Source organism: Corvus moneduloides, chromosome 1, assembly GCF_009650955.1.
Source record: "Corvus moneduloides isolate bCorMon1 chromosome 1, bCorMon1.pri, whole genome shotgun sequence".
NCBI lineage: Eukaryota > Metazoa > Chordata > Aves > Passeriformes > Corvidae > Corvus > Corvus moneduloides.
This window is the reverse complement of record NC_045476.1, coordinates 164363220-164379935: the sequence shown is the minus strand read 5'-3', so window position 1 is coordinate 164379935 and position 16716 is coordinate 164363220. Positions and strand designations below refer to the sequence as shown.

Here is a 16716-nt window from a genome sequence, read left to right as displayed (position 1 = left end):
AGCCACAAATCACGGGATCCCAGAGTGGTTCGAGTTGGAAGGGATCTTAAAGTTCGTCTCATTCCACCCCCTGCCATGGGCAGGGACACCTTCCACTGTCCCAGGTTGCTCCAAGCCCTGTCCAACCCAGCCTTGGACACTTCCAGGGATGGGACATCCAATGCTCCTCTGGACAATCTGTGTCAGGGCCTCACGGGGATGAATTTTTTCCCAATATCCCATCAAAATCACCCTCCCTCAGCTTAAAGCCATTTTGAGTGTGACCACGTTTCCCTCCTGCAGGGCCAAGGCTTGAACACCACCTGGATGTGTGGTCCTTTGTGCTTTGAACATGGATCCTGCTGGAAAATGTGATTTTAGTCAGGAATAGTTCAGGGTGCTTCCAGTGGGAGCATTTTACAGTTGAGGTACAGACACAAGAAAGTATGTGTCACATGGAATAAATTTTATGGAATAAACTGGAAAAGAAAATATGGAAAAATCCATGTTTATTCCCCAAGGAAGGGCAATTCTTTATTATTGTACTCCGAGGCTCAACTTAGTTCAGCATTAGGAATGTGCTTTGGTTTCCAGCAAAACAACTGCAGTAAAACAATACTTGTGGCCAGTGCCACATTCCTGGGAAAGCCTGGAATATCAGCAAGATTCAGACCTGCCTGGCATTCCAGGCACTATCCTGGCTCCCACAATTACCTCTGACATACCAGCCCCACTCATTAATGAGCTGATAGCAGTGGGGACACTCCAATCCCAGCGGGATGTGTATTAGGACTCCTCAATCACAGAATTAATTCCCAAACCTGTCTCCACTTAAAATTCCCTACAACTCCCTGGAATGAGGCTGTATCCAGGTGGGGGTCAGTCTCTTTTCCCAGGTAACAAGGGATAGGACAAGAGGAAATGTCCCCAAGTTGTGCCAGGGGAGGTTTGGGTTGGATATCAGGAAAAATTTCTTCACTGAAAGGGTTGTCAAGAGAGATGCGATACTGGATTTTGGAACAGGTGCCCAGGGAAATGGTGGAGTCACAATCCTGGGAGGAATTTTTAATTGTGGCACTTGGGGACACGGTTTAGTGGTGGGTTAATGGTTGGACTCGATGATCTTAGAGATCTTTTTCAACCTTAATGATTCTGTCAGTCCCCCACTATGTTTCCAGCTCTGCCAGTAACTATTCTGGGACAGTGAGCAAAGGACATTTTTTAAGTGTACACAGCACTAACATTTATCCCAAGTTTCCATGTGTCAGGATACTTAAAACACATGTGCTTGTACAAAACTTTGTGTCTTGGCTGAAAACCCCTTAAAAAGGGGGTTATAAAAATCATATTTTACCCTTGAAACTGGAGAAATTCTCAAGGGTAAATAAACGTGATGGTTGAATTTTCCACCCCTTTTCCTAAAGAGACGGAAGATCTGCTCCTTCATCCTGTTCTTCTGTTGGTGTTTCCTTAAAATCTGACCATTTAGGAGTTCATGTGAAAGATGCTCTGTGTTTAGTGTGATAGGGTAAGTGCACTGGAATACAGTGGGGATGGCATTTGCATTAAAATTAAAATCTAAATTGATCCCTAAAAATGGCCAGCACCATTCCTAGGAATCCCCACAGGATGCCTGTCCTATGCAGACATTTAGTTCCAGTTTCATCAGCACTTTTCTGACCTTGGAGTTGAGGGAGGAGACAGGAACAGCAAGATTAGGACAAGCTTTGTATCCTGGAAAGGGCTGAGGACAATGGGACATGCTGCCAGGAGAGGTTGGGAAAATGCCAGGCTTGGAGAGAGACTTGGGAGCTTGACTTTGTGGTTGTTTATTTAAAAGGGAAATCAGAGAGAACAGCGATGCAGGCAGATGGAGCAAATGCAGGAAATATCCCTTCTACTCTGGGATGAGAAAGGGTTTAGGGGTATTCCAGGATCCTGATGACCTTGTTCATGCCCACAAGGCAACGAGCTTTCTGTGTTTGGATTAATGTCATGGAAAGGGTTGGGGTAAGTCCAGGATGCTCTGCAATGCAAATGAAAGCCAGACTTAAGCTAAGGTCTGTTTTATCGCTGTCACCAGCAGAAACACTCCATCGTTTTATAACCTAAACATACATAAAAGAGAAAACGTTCTTTTGTTGTTCCTTTAATCCCTGTTATCTGCTCTTTGCCTTCTCAGGATGAGCTGAAGATGGGGCCTGAGTTCCAGCGGGGTCCTCAGTAGCAAATGGTAGAAAAAAGGGGTGGAAAAACCCTATTTATTTGACTTTGTATTGCTTTGGATGTTTTTTAAACCAATATCCACTCCTGACTTGCCAATCCTGCTCTGCACAAGCTCCCTCTCTCCCGTTAGATCCAAGGGAAAAATCCCAACTTGAAAAAAATTCAGTCAATATGCAAAAGCCCCCTTCAGAGCCTCCTTCAGCAGCTCAAAGCTCTTTGATGCTGACAGCAGCAACTTTATTTCTATACAGATGCATCTCTGAAATGCTAAAATCTTCCCAATCTATAAACCCCTCCTGCAAACAGACCACAGATTATCTTTTACACTGGATTTAAGCATTTTTTTGGGTTTACAGCTGCGTCACACTGAAATAATTGCAAAAAAAAAAACCCAGAGAGGTGACACTGAGTGAGACACATTGGGGTTCTGGGCTAAGCAGGGTTCTTTGATCTGAACCTGTAGATCCACAGCCCCTCTCGCTCTGTTACACTGGACAGCCCATAATGACACCGTGCCACACACAGTAAAAGTAGGATTTGCTGGGATAACATCTCTGGAGCTTAGCACAGCAACGCTGTGAGGTCAGGACACCGACCAAAGGCTCTGTAATGCTCTGCTTCCCCCCCAAAAAAACCCCAAACCTCTGGTTCCATCACCCTCCGAGCTCTGCTCTTGCCTCTGAGGGAGTCCCATCAAAGTAAGCCCCACCAGTGCCACATTTGCCACATTGCAGGGGGTGCTGCATCCTGGATCTGTCTTAGGATCATGGAATCATTGAGGTTGGAAAAGACCTCCAAGATCACTGATCCAACTGTTAACCCAGCACTGCCAAGGCCACCACTGAACTATGTCCCCAAGTGACACACCTACATGGTTTTTGAACACTTCCAGGGTGGTGATTCTACCACTTCCCTGCGTAGCCTCTTCCAATGTTTGGCCACCCTTTCAGTGAAGAAACTTTTCCACATACCCAACCTGAACCTCTGCTGGTGCGACTGGAGCTGGTTCCTCTCGTTCTAGCACTTTTTACCTGGGAGAGAAGACCGACCCTCAGCTGGCTCCAACCTCCTGTCAGGGAGTTCTACAGAGTAGAAGGTCCCCCCGATCCTCCTTTTCTCCAGGCTGAGCCCCCACAGCTCCCTCAGACTCTCCTCATCAGACTCATGCTCCAGACCCTTCCCCATCTTTGTTGCCCTTCTCTCCCCAGCCCCTCAGTATCTTTCTTGTCACAAGGGGCTTTGATTACAAATCACCAAGAATTGTTATAATTAGCTCACCTTGCCTCTCTCCCGAGTGCAGGCAACCCCAAATTTAATTTCTTACTTCCAGCCTGGCTCTGCCACTTGTTTTTCCCTTCAGCTGGAGCTGATAGAATTCCTTGCAGCCTTTCAGTCCTTGCCCAGCTGGCTGAGACATGTGGAAGGTGCCATCTGCCTGCTCTTCCTTATTTTATTATCTACACCACTTATTACACAAGCTCCTGATATCTGTTTCCAGTCCCAGATCTCTGCCCCTCTGAAAGGCTGAAAGGTTCTTCCCTAAGTCTGTCTCCTTTAAAGGCCCCTTTTCCCTGGAACTTTGCTCCTATCGAGGAAAAACATGGATGTCACAGGATCACAGAATGGTTTAGGTTAGAAAAGACCACAAAAATCATCCAGTTCCACCCCCTGCCATGGCCAGGGACACCTTCCACCATCCCAGGTTGCTCCAAGTCCCATCCAGCCTGGCCTTGGACACTTCCAGGGATGGGGCAACCACAGCTTCTCTGGGCACCCTGTGCCAGGGCCTCAGCACCCTGACAGGGAAGAATTCCTTCCCAATATCCAAGCTAAACCCACTCTCTTTCAGGTTAAAGCCCTTTCCCCTTGTTGGTTGTCACAGTCTTGTCACTACATGCCCTTGCCAAAGTCCCTCTCCAGCTCCTATAGGGACTGAAAGGCCACCATAAGCTCAGCTTGGAGCCTTCTCTTCTCCAGGCTGAACAACCCAAATTTTCTCAGCCTCTCCTCATATGAGAGATGTTCCAGCTCTTGGAGAACCTTCATGGCCTTGCCTGGACTCACTCATTTGCATGTGCTCGTATCACGGGTGATCAGCTGTCACAAATAACCTACATTTAATTAGGCTCCAGTCCCTAAAATATGCTCCCAACATCACAGCTTCAATCCCACTGCTGTGGCCATCCAAAATATCCCATCACTGCCACCCTGGCCTCTGCCTCAGCCCCACAATGGCGGGGAGATGCTTTTCCTCTTTCTGCCCGCTCCACTTTCCACCCAGATCTCCTCATGGTCAACCCAATTTCCAGATCCCACCTAAGAGCTGATGAATAGGGCACAAAGGGATGACCTGGAAGGGCATGCCAAGAACAAACACAGGGCAGACAACACCATGGACAGACATGGGGACAGACATCCTCCTCCTGGGCTTCTGTGTGGTGCACGTGTTTGTTGCAATGTGCATGGATAGAAAATCAAGGAAAAGTGTTCAGGGAGTGCTCCTAAATTTCCTGCTGTTTCCCATGCTCCTGCTGGCACCAGAGGCCTTCTGGAAGTGTCTGACTAACCTTGCTGTCCGTTGTTGGAGACTCCTTCTCCTTCTCTGCGTGCTGGAGTTTTCTGTTCAGGTCCTGGAACATGTCTTGGTGACGTTTCCTTGTGTGCATGATTTTCTGGAGCAAACACAAAGGGCCCCAGGTCAGCAAACCCCGTTCATTAGGAACATATCCTCCCCGCAGAGTCACATCATTAAATCCCAGCTCTGTCTCCCTGCAGGTGCCTAAAACACTTTCAGCATTTACTGAGGACCCACTGTAGCACTGCCTTTATTTTCAAGCCGAGATGGGGGGAGAAAGTGGAAAATCCTAATTTTTGACCTATAAAAAACCCTTAAACTTGCAACAATCAAATTTTTATACTGTAGAATTTGAGCTTGACTGTCAATGTCCTAGGAAGGTTTGCTGCCCTTCTTTAACTGATACCTGTCCCCATGCCCAGCCTCTCCTCAGTCTGTCACCTCTGTAAATGTATTCAGAGGTCACCCAAACATGTAGAATTTGGGTAATTTCATCAGAAACTGTTCCACAATCATATTTTCTTTTTAATTTGACCTGTCTGCATTTCACTTCTACCTTCTGCTGCCCAGAAGGAGAGGCAGGACAATTTCTAGAAGGACTTCACTCTGCATGTAAGAGCAGGTTGAATATGGATTTCCTGAGCTCTGCCAAGGGCTAGATAATTGGAGAAGGTGGCTCAAAAAATTTGGGACCAACATTCAGAAAGGGATGTACTCACCTCAAAATCTAACTCTGCGTACCGGGATTTCCGCCTCTGGGTATTCAGGAGAGAAAGAGATAGGTGAAGGTTAGTAAGGGGTTAAAACAGGGAGAATCCTTATCCTTTTCCTTCTTCCTGCACCTTTAACATGTTTCTCTGGCTCTTCATGATGGGAAGTGCCAAATACTTAGAATTATTGAATCATTTAGGTTGGAAGGGATCTTAAAGATCAACCAGTTCCACCCTCCTGCCATGGGCGGGGACACCTTCCACTAGACCAGGTTGCTCCAAGCCCTGTCCAGCCTGGATCACTGGGGTTTTCTCAGCTGTATCATGACTGAAACCATCAAAAAGGGAAATAGAGCAGAGGATATAAAGGGGAAAAGGTAAGGCAGACCATGTGCCTGGCATCAAAATGAACAGTCCTTGAGAAATTAACTTTTTTTTTGACTTTGCAGCACCTGTAGGGCTAAAGACAGCTGATCCAGCAAGGGAAGGTGTCTGTGGAAGTTGTGACATCACTTTCCAAAATATGTTCCCGTGGCAGTGGTCCCTCAGGGTAATCTGACACTGGCATTGCATCCTGGCCTGCATTTTCCCTAAAGTTCTTCTTGTCAACCCCCTGGAGTCGCTGGATGGAGGGCAGACACCACCCTGGGCTGAGAACAACACCACAATTCCCACGCTCACCTCCAAGGAGCTCATGGAGAGGGTGGAAACGGTCTCACTCTTGGACACCACGCCCGAGTTCCCTGAGTCACCCGTGTCACACAGGCTGTTGGGAATCTGTGACTCGTTGGAGATGTTCTGTGGAGCCAGCTGCTGCTGCTGGATCATGGAGGAACCCTGCGCCTCACTGCATGCCATGGTCACCGGCTCCCGCGGGGGACTCTTGACCACAAAGCCGGGGTCGGTGGCCATGCTGAGGTGGATGAGCCGTGTCTGAGGCATCTGGTCGATGTTGATGCTGTATTTGCTCTCATCTTTGGGTTTGGCCCTCAAGGTGGATGTGTTGGTGGGCAGGATCACGTAGCTGGTGTCCAGGGTCTGCTCTTGCGCCCGGGAGAGCTCCGAGTCCAACTTCTTGAAGATGTCCCCGTCGCAGATGTAGATGGATTTTGGCGGCTGGTTCTTGTCCTTCTTCAGGGTGAGGGAGTGGTTGCTAAACTCGTTCAGGTTGATGGCCCCCAGGTAGTGTGGGGAGCCCTGAAGGTGCATCTTGGAGACGTTGGCTGGAAGACTATTGAAGTTGGATGAGCCTTTCTGGTGGTTGAGTTTCAGTTTCTCTTCGTCGGGCAGCGACGGGCGCTTCAGGGTCCCTGTGATGGTTGAGGTTCTGCACGTGGTGATGTCTTTGTTCAGCACTGGGGAGACAGAAAAATGTCCTCAGCACCTCACCTGGCGTTTTGTTCACACATCAAGACACCTCCCATAGTCACTCCCCACCAGCACCTCTCCCAAAGAGGCACAGTCGTGTTTAACATTATTTCTGTTTTTAAAATCCAGGATACTGAAGGCAGAACTAAAGCCAGGCAGGAAAAAATTCCTTATTTTGGGATAATTCTCTGTGATGTGAATTTTCCAGCACAACCATGGCCAAAACTCCCATCTAGGCCAACATATTGATAACAATACACTGAAAAACAAAGACATTTTTAGGTATTTAGTACATCTAGTATGTGCATGAAATCTATATATTATTAACCTGTGGAGGTTAAAATAAAGGGTTGCTTTCTTGTAAAAAAAATTATTTTGATTCAGAAAATAGCTGAAATACAACATTATCAATGATTCAGATGATCATAAAATCATCAAATGCCCTGGGCTGGAAGAGACTTTAAAAGATCATCGAGTTCCAGCCCCCTTCAAATTTTTTTTTTTTAATTAACTCACTAAAATACTTCAGGTTGCTCTTTTCCCTTAACAGTTCCAGTGTTACTAAATTGGTACTTTGAAACACACCATATTTTGTTATGAATTCCAAACTGTTCTCCAAAAATTTTTACATTCCAGTATTCATGGCAAGGCTTTGTGAGAGCTCATTATTTGGCTATTTTCAATTTCTCTTCAGGAAAGCAAGTGGCAACAGGAATATTCCTTTAAAAAAGAGGAGAACCTTGAACTGAGGAGGAGGTGAACAAGTCACAAAGGACATTTGGACACTCATTCCCACACAACACTGTCCACAAAAAACCATCTGCCCCTTTTCCAGGCATAATAATCTATGGTTCAGTTGATTTCAGGCTGCAACAAAGATCTTGGGAAAATAAGGACATCAACCTGGATGTCTCCATTGGGTGAAAAAATCAGAAAATCATGAAAATCAGACTGTGGGGCAGGGACAAAGTGTTGTGAGGGCTACTTACCCACAATTTCAGCACAGGAAAAGAGAAATAAATGCGTGTTCCCCTTTCACCCATCTCAGGAAGAAATAAAAATGGGTAAATGGATCTTTTTAGGACTAGGGAGGAGGATTTTTGGGGTAAGCTGACATTATTCAGCTGTTCCATGTGGGACAGGGGTGGGACATGGGCATCCCGTGGCACTGAGGACGCACTGATTTTCCTACTGGATCAGAGTGGGAGTGAGGGAAGACCAAAGCTCCCCCCCAAGACTACAGAGCAGGCAAGGCAGGATGAGCAGGGCACCAAGGAGAGTAAAAAGAACTTGTAAAAAGCTTTTAAAGCTGAAAAGTCTGGGTGCAGCCACAGCAGCCACGATCATCTTGGCATCGCTGGGATAAATCAGAGCAAGTCAAACCCTTCCCCTGGGAGTCCCAGCAAGGTTTATCGATCCAGGCTCTTCTCCATGCTTACATCAGCTGCAGAAAATAGGTTTGGAGAGGTTTCCACTTGGCAATCTCCAAGCATGGAGCAGAGTGAGCCTTCAACACCGAGCCCTGGACCAAGTCCTACCAGGGGATCTACGTGAGGGGGTTATGAGTGGTGTCAGCCACATCTCCAATCCATCACAAGAGGGCAGATGGTGCCTCCAGGAGAAATGATGGCCAAAAACCATTGGACGAGTTCCTGGGTTTTATTATTCAATAAGCAGAGTGCATGGGATGGTGCACTACTCCGAAAGGTCTCTGAAATGGGGTTTATTATTAACCACTTATATTGGCTCACTCTAGTGGAATTTTATAAGAGGAGGAGAATCTCTCCAGGCAGACATCAACAAACAAATTGTAGAGTTGGATGCTGGCAGAGGAGGGGAAGCTTAGGCTGTTGGCAAGCTGCTGATCCAGGGGCTCCTGCCCTGAAACCTCAAACAAATCAGCTCCTTCCCTTCCTCTGGGAAACTCAATTTGGGATTAAGAGGTGTGGTGGCAGATCCAGAAAGGGGTCTGCTGGGGTTTACAGCTGACTCTGCCTGGTGAATGTTCACTGACCATCCCCTCGACCTAGACATGGCCTCACACACACGTTTTTCACACGTGATTTTTTGGGACTGAGATATTTGGTATCAAAAGAGAAGGAGGGAGACAAATGAGAAGAGGCTGACAGCTCGAAATTAGATTAGAGAGCGTGAGACAGAGAAACAGAAAAAAAAATTGGACAGACCCTGAAAAGAGATAAATGGACAGAAAGAGACCATGAAATAAGATATCACAGGGGTAAGTGAGATAAATATACTGTGACTGTGATAACCACAGGGAGAGGGAGTGAGGAAGAGAGAAGGACAGGAAAAGATAAATAAGATATAGATAGATATTAGACAGATAAATGATAGTGACAGTGACAGACAATACACAGAAACACGGTGACAGGGACAAATGTTGACAGATAGAAATACATAAATAACAGATACAGCAAGACAGACAGCTGAGGACAGAGATAAATAAGTGATTGCGAGACAGAATGGAAGAGATGAATTATAGATAAATACATTAGAAGCAGATAAATAAATGATAGATGAGATAAAGAAAACGATAAATGAAAAGGACAGGTAGGTGTTTATAGAAAGAGAGAGGAGGAGAGAAAGAAAAAGCCAAGGCAGGGAAAGAAGGAGAGAAGGAAGGAAGACAAGAAAAAAGGAAAGAAGGAACACAAGAAAGAAAGAAAGATCAATAAAAAAAGAGAGAAAAGCTTTGTCATAATGGTAACTGATCACAGAGTGTGTCCTTGGCTTGGGAAGATCCTGGTTTGGAAGATATGAATTATGCAAGGTCCAAGCAAGCTGGTATTTCTCTTGCTTGGGAGAGGGGAGAAGTCTCGGAGGGCAAATGAAAGCCTCAATATCTACAAAGGGTAAGAAAAATAACCTCAGCCAAAACGTCAGGCATGCCAGGACCAGGAGAGGATGAGACCTGTAGAGAGGAATGGGCAGCCAGGGAGAATCCAGGCAGCACAGACACCCCTGGGATTATTGGGGAAAAGGGGCTGTCAACTCATGCACATCCTCAGGATTCAAAGGAACCTGTGTGATGAACACACAGCAGAAAGGAGCAGGCAGAGGAGGAGAGACCCAACCACTTCCAGGTGCCCCAAAGAGTGCTTGGAGCCATCTGGAGTGGTGGGAAGGCTCTCCAGATTCCAGACTTTCCACAAAGACACCCTTGCTATGCCCAGAGCTGCCTGAGGCTGGTGGGACCCCCTTGGGCAGGGGTTGCTGGAACAAAGAAGGATCACAGCAGGAAGAGATGGATCCCATCTCTTCTTCATTGACACTCTTCTCTGCCACCATGTTACACGGCAAAAATAATTCCTCAGAGGCAAGGCTTGATCTAAGTTAAAAGGCCAAAAGAGCTTCAGGAAAATAGGAAAAGCAAAGGGAGAATTCGGGGTGTTGCTTTCTTTTGGCCGGGGTTGAAAGAAGGGCAACCCAATGCGAGGACATGCAAGGCACTGAGACACACACAAAGGAAACAGAAAGGGAAAAAAAATGGCCTAGTTCAATCCCCAAACCAGGTCACTTGCTGATTCTCACCTGTGATGTGCTCACCTGATCTACAAGCCATGTCCACGTCCTTCTCGAAATCGGTCTGAAAGACACAGAACACAGAGGACGTGGTCAAAAGGGGGTGGAGGAGGACAGGAAAGCTCGGAAAATGCAAAACTCCCCACTTTAATTAGTGAGGTGGGCACAGCCTTTGCCAGGAGAGCAGAGGTGAGAGGTTTTGCTTGGATTTTCAAACAAGGAAAACACACCACGTTTTTCCACCTGTTGGCTTTTGAATTTTATCACTGATAAACCTAGAACATTGCGTTTCAATTGGGGTTCATCTGCTCATCCATTCACTTATTCCTGGGCTGCAGATTAAAGTATCCCCCTGGAAGATGTTTATTCACACTTCTAAAAAAAGAAGGGAGCAGGTTCCTGGCCTGAACTGTCTTGGATATGTCACTCCACACATAATTTTAAATGGATTCCCCTCCATTTATTAAAGAGATCTGGGGATCCTGCTGGGAACACCCCATCCCCACTGGACTTTCTTGTGATCTGTCACCAGGTCACATGAAGTGGGAACAAGTCTCTGCTTCTGAAACTCTTTAACGTATAAAATCAATGGCTCCCGCAGGCACAAAGGCTGAATAACTTTTTCAAGTGGTCTGCACAGCCAAAGAGAACTCCTTTCTTCTCCCAGTAGGAGTTAATCCTTTTTCTGAAGCTTTGAGCAGATAACATTTCAAATAACTGGATAAACTGAGTCACAGCGGGCCGTGAGCTTTCATGGAGTATGGGAAAGCTGCAGACTGGCAAAAGGTAGAAGAGTTCACTGATTATTTCTGGTATCATTTCAGAAAGACACTTAACATAATTGTATTAATGTGATGAAATGAAATCCATTTGAATACTGTGAAGAATGTGGGAGAAATCCCCATCCCCCTGGGATAAACACTTTAATATCAGCAGGTTGAGAGCCAAGAGTTTTTGAACTATCTCAACCTTCCTGATGTTAATTTCCCAGTAAATTCTTTGGGATATCAAAAAAATCAAAAAAGAACAGAAGAGAAATACGACTGAAGTAACATTAGAATGGGCAAATGGGATGACACAGAAAAATATAATCTCACTTTCGTGATAGGAGTCCCAGAAAATGCAGCTTAACAGCCTGCACTAGTTCTGCTGATAAATAAATGAAAGACAGGTTTATATTTAATACCAGTCAACAAGATTTTGTGGGGAAAACAGTTCTACTCAGCTAAGCTCCTTTTCACTAGTTGGGCAGATTTGGAGATTAATGGAACAGGTAACAGCAAAAATGCTGTATTTTGATTTCTTTGGTGATTTTACAAGAAAATAACATTGCGCCCCTCTAAAAATATCAGTAAGGAGTCATCGCTCACAGCCAGATTCCACAGCTTTTTGGGCTGGAATGTGAGGAAAGTGATTGTAAGCTCCCTGCTCCTCCACACACCCATCAGCAGCGCAGGAGGAAATGCAGCATTGCTAAAAACTTGTGGCTGAGATGGAATTTTGCATGGTGGCTGATAATGAATGGAAAACGTGGAGTTGTACAGAGATACAAAACCCTGAAACTTGGGATGGCGACAACAGACTGACAAATACAGGACCCACTTTTTTTCAGGATGCTGAGAATCTGAAGTTATATAAATAATTTGAAGGCATGCGATTTACAGGAGGAGAATAAAAAAGCTCTGGGTGTTAATTTATGGAAAGGAAGATTGAGACTGGGTGTGATGATGGTGTCTATTATTGAAGAAGCCAAAGCACCAGGCATGCAAGGGGCTCTCTAATTACCCACAATTAGGCAGAGCAAGAACCTGGCTGAAAATGAGAAGACTCCACATTTAAATGAGAAATGAGGCTCCTGTTTTTAGCAAACACCACTGAGGTGTGGTGGAATTAAATCTCTCAGGATTGTACTGTTTGAAATGAGGCCTCGTACCCAAGCACAAACTGCCCAGCACAGGAGTGACTGGAAAAAAACCATCACTGGGTTGTGCTGTAGTTCTAATATTAACCAGGAGCTGTTGGAAGTTGCTAACATCCTCTGATTCTCCTGTTATCTTTATCTTAAGACCAGAAATTAAATGTTTCTTGCATCAAATCACAACAGTGGAGCAGATGCAGGACAAAGCCCCACAGTTTATTCCTTTACTGTTTGTAAAGGACTTACACAACAGGACCACGATTTACAGAGCTTAAACTATTGCCAGTAAAGCAAAATGTGCTTTTGAGAGAAAAAAAAATCCCTCTGAGATAGCATTTTTATGATAATAGCCCCACAGACTGTGATTAAAACAGTATTAAACTACTGCTTCCTAGCTCCAGCCAGGACAAAGCAGCTTGATGGGGATGAAAAGGTCTGGAAGACCTGGGAGGTTTATTTTGGCTCTTTATTTTTCTGGGAAAGAAAAGATCTCACCAAGATGTCTGCTAAACCTGGTGTGCAAGTTTCAGAACCTTAAAATTACAATGCAACACCCCAGATTTGTGTGGAAAAGTCTATTTTAAGTGCTGTGTTTGCTCAAGCAAAAGTTTAAAGGAAATAAGAGCGGTGATTTCAGGATCTGTGATGGACAGAGCCCTGTGCTTGTCAGTTATGAGTTAAAAATTCCCATAAATCCCCTAATAACAGGGGAGGTGGGAGGTTTCCCTACCATGAGCTGAGCATGTCCATTCTGAAACGACCCCCCTGAGTCTCCATTCCCTTCCTCCTGACGATCCACAACCCGGCACTTCACAGCATCCTGGACCTGCAGGAACAGATTGGCAAAGGTCAGACTGACCAAAGCACACTAAATTCTGCTGAAATCAAAAATAAAAATAGCCCTCGTTAGATCAAAAGGACACCGACCCCGCTTTAGCAGCATCCAGGCATTTCCTTCACATGGTTTATGTGTTACATATTTCACACACTGAAGAGCAACTCAGAGGTTTTCCAGCAATCCTGGGTCACTGCTTAGGTCGCTTCTATTTGCTTGATTTACACAGTGAGGAATAAAAATGTTCTTTATTTTGCAGCTTGCAATATGTTTACAACGGATGCTCCTGCATTAATCACTGGATTGGTGTCTACAAAGTCTGATTGTGATCCTGTAATATAAATCTGATCCCAGACTCACTGAAATAATTGGGAAAAGAAAAAAAATCCCAGTGACTGCAATGGGAGTTAAATGCATGCTCATATTCATAATGCAATTAGTGGAAGGAGTCTCAGCCAAGCCAGTGGTGTAATTCCATTGATTTCATTGGCCTGACATAAGAAATTAATCTGTTTTACTTAATTTAAAGGAACTGTAAGAAGATAAAATGAAAAAGAAAAAGCCCCTTCCTGTCTCTGTTATTAATAGTCTCTCCACTCAGTAGGATGAAAGGAATAAAAAAAAATAAAAGATTCATCCTTTTCTTCCCTGATATAATTCACCATTTTAAATCTCCACGGGGAAGCTGAAGAGAATTTCCTCAATTTCCTTGCTTGATTATTGCTGGCTGTACTTCCTAGCTGGGATATCAAGGTGTTAATGCCAGCACAGATTTCATCCTGTAAATCTCAGTGCATTTTGCCCCTGTTGAAATCAAACAAATGGCTTCTTTAATGTGGCAGTTTTGGAGGTGGGGTGCGAACATTCTCGAAATGTGAGTTTTGGTGGTAAACAAGCAAAGCCTGACATGTTATCCCATCTCAGGCTGCCCACCAAATTCCACTCTGCTTCACCCCTCCTTTCCTTTGACCAAAAATGTCATGGACATTTTTGTGGTCATCATCTCCCCAAAGGCAAAATTTGTAGGGTTAGAGGAGCTACCATGCTGGCTGGACACTTCTCCAGGTGATTTTTATGGGAAAGAATGTTGATTATATAAAAGATAACGACTTGTCCCTCTCACCTCCCTCCTGAGGATGCAATGGACCATCACGATGACAAATCCCTCCAAGGAGTCAAAGACGGCAAAAAGGATCTGGAAAAGCGCCGAGCGCCGGTCAGTGATGGCCAGCACTGCAGACATCCAGGTGAGAGCCAGCAGAGGCAGGACCACGCAGGAGCTCCAGAGGGAAGCCCTGTCAAGGGAGAGGGAAAGAGAGCTCAGCTCCACCTCACCCACTTCCAGGTGGGGTTCTCATTCAGCCTCCAGATCCCACCAGGCTTCTCCAGCCAACATCTCCGTGTGGGAGACCTTTCCTAAGCCCCTCTCCCAGGGAAGCAGGAAGAGGCTTTGCACACTCACTCTACCCAAACAGGGGGGACAACTTCCCAATGGTGCAGTCATGCATAAAACCAGAGGTGGGGAGGAAGGATGCAGATCCCTCCCTCCCCCTTCCCCGCCCTTCCCACTCTGCCCCTAATCCACCACCACGGCTTTTCCCAAGGGAAGGAGACAAAATACAATCACTGCAGGTTGCCAAGGGGAAGGGGAACAGTTGCAGCAGAGACTGGTCTGTCACGATGGCTGTCGGCACTCAGGTCACAGACACTTGGACTTCCACAGCACATGGAAGACACCAACACTGGGACGTGTCACGCTTTCGAGTGACTCGAACGGACAAGCAGAGAGCTGATGTGCAGACTGAAATATTTGTACTGCTCCTTTACTCTACAGCTGATGGTCCCTACAACACTGAGAACTAAAACCCGACCTAATTTCCCTGTGGTCAGAAAATTTTCTGCTTTCTTGTGCGATCTCCCCAGCTGATGCTTTGGAAAAAAAGCTTTTTGTTCCGTGTTTGACAATTCTTGTAAGGAAGTTTATTCCTGTGTGGACATTAACTTGAGATTCAAGCCACATCTCCATTCACAAGACAGAAAACCAGACAAAACGAGTTTTCTGTGATGCAAGTGCTGCCCCAGGAACCTCCACTTTAGCTGGGAATGATGGCCCTGCAAATGGGAATGCAGCTCTTCTCCCAGGGACTCTTCAGGCATCCATCTCTCCAACCAGAAAAAAAGATCCCAAACAATTTTAACAGCTGACTAGGGAGACTTTAAGCTGTCACTCATCCCTTATATTTGGCACCAAGAATATGAGGAGAATTTCTCTGTGGGCTTTTACCTAACAAACCAGAGCAGACCTTGAATAAAAAGTGGAGCTACAAGAAAATCTCCAAATACAAACAAATACAGGCGAGACAAGAAATTACAGGACAGATACCATGACACACGTTTTGCAGTACTTACATGGGACTTGCTTACCATTTCCTGATCTATGACCAAGGGTTTAATGTTTACTTGCTGGTTACCTCACAGACCCCAGTGAGAGTTTTCCCTGAACAAAGCTGGAGTTTGGATACAGGTTTGGACATCAGGATAGAACGCCCTGGCTTCATTAAGAGTTTTTCAAAGATTGTTACATCAGTTCTGCAATGACCACACACTGAAGTGACAGTTTATTTTTATAGTCAGAATGAGACCCTGATTACAAATATTCCTACGCCCTGTCCACACTCGGATGTGTTCCCTCATGGTATTATTAAGGAATTAATTTACCTAAGGGAGCAGGGAAATGGAATCTTTTTTTTTTTTAAATTAGAACAAGCATTGTGAGACCTCTGTGTAAGGTAGAGGCCATGATATAATCTGATACCTTGTAATTTTATCTTGGACAGCAAATGCTGTTCCTTAATGCCCAATAAGAACTATGATTTCAAAGTATTATTAAAAAACACCCAAAAAAACCAGCAGACAGCCCGCAACCAAACAACTCCTAAACAGAAATTGCTTATTCCAATTCTCTGAAATCTGCCTCATTACACTGAAATCTCTCTTTTCTGTCATTTGTGGTAGTGCCTTCATAAATCTGACCAAGCAGCAAGTGCATGAAAGACAAAATCAGAGAGGCCAAATGAAAAGTAAGATCTGGTTGATAAGGAACCTCTCTAGATGTGTCTTCCATGCAAGTATCAGCAAACACAACATGGCTGAGTAGGTGGAATAATTCCAGCAGCAAGGGGAAACCATAAAGTTCAATAAAAGCTGCTGGAAAAGGTCTGTAAGAGACAACTCTGCTTCCTGGAACTATATGGTCTTCCAGAACACTCTTGGTGCACCCACTCTGTGGATGCTCCTGCCACCAATGTGCAACAGGAGACCTGGCAACCACACCTGAGAATGGATCTGAGCCAGGTCTGAACCAAACATCTAAACCTGGGTGGGTTTTCCATTCCTGGAAAGATCTGCAAACTCATAAAGACAATGATCTGGAGCCAAGATTTAGATGTGGATTTGGGGTGGTAAGGGATGCTGCTGAGAAGGTAAATTATATGTAAATTATGTTTCTGTTCCGTAAATGGTCAGATTTGAATCCACTGGCTTAAAAAAACCTGCTTTAAAA

The 16716-nt window shown here is 45.2% G+C and overlaps 1 protein-coding gene across 12 annotated transcripts in view; it reads right to left on the bottom strand.

Moving 5' to 3' along the window:
- ADGRB1 (adhesion G protein-coupled receptor B1) overlaps positions 1-16716 on the bottom strand; it is a 283514-nt gene that overhangs the window by 11792 nt on the left and 255006 nt on the right. For 10 of the 12 annotated variants that reach the window (XM_032134553.1, XM_032134548.1, XM_032134584.1 and 7 more), the window contains 6 exons: positions 14278-14449; positions 13050-13145; positions 10411-10465; positions 6172-6845; positions 5500-5535; positions 4773-4877 (listed from right to left, as the gene is read on the bottom strand). In XM_032134553.1, the coding sequence (XP_031990444.1) occupies positions 4773-4877; positions 5500-5535; positions 6172-6845; positions 10411-10465; positions 13050-13145; positions 14278-14449 (1138 nt within the window). The remainder of the gene's footprint in view (positions 1-4772; positions 4878-5499; positions 5536-6171; positions 6846-10410; positions 10466-13049; positions 13146-14277; positions 14450-16716) is intronic. The other 2 variants (XM_032134575.1, XM_032091577.1) reach the window with 1 other exon arrangement.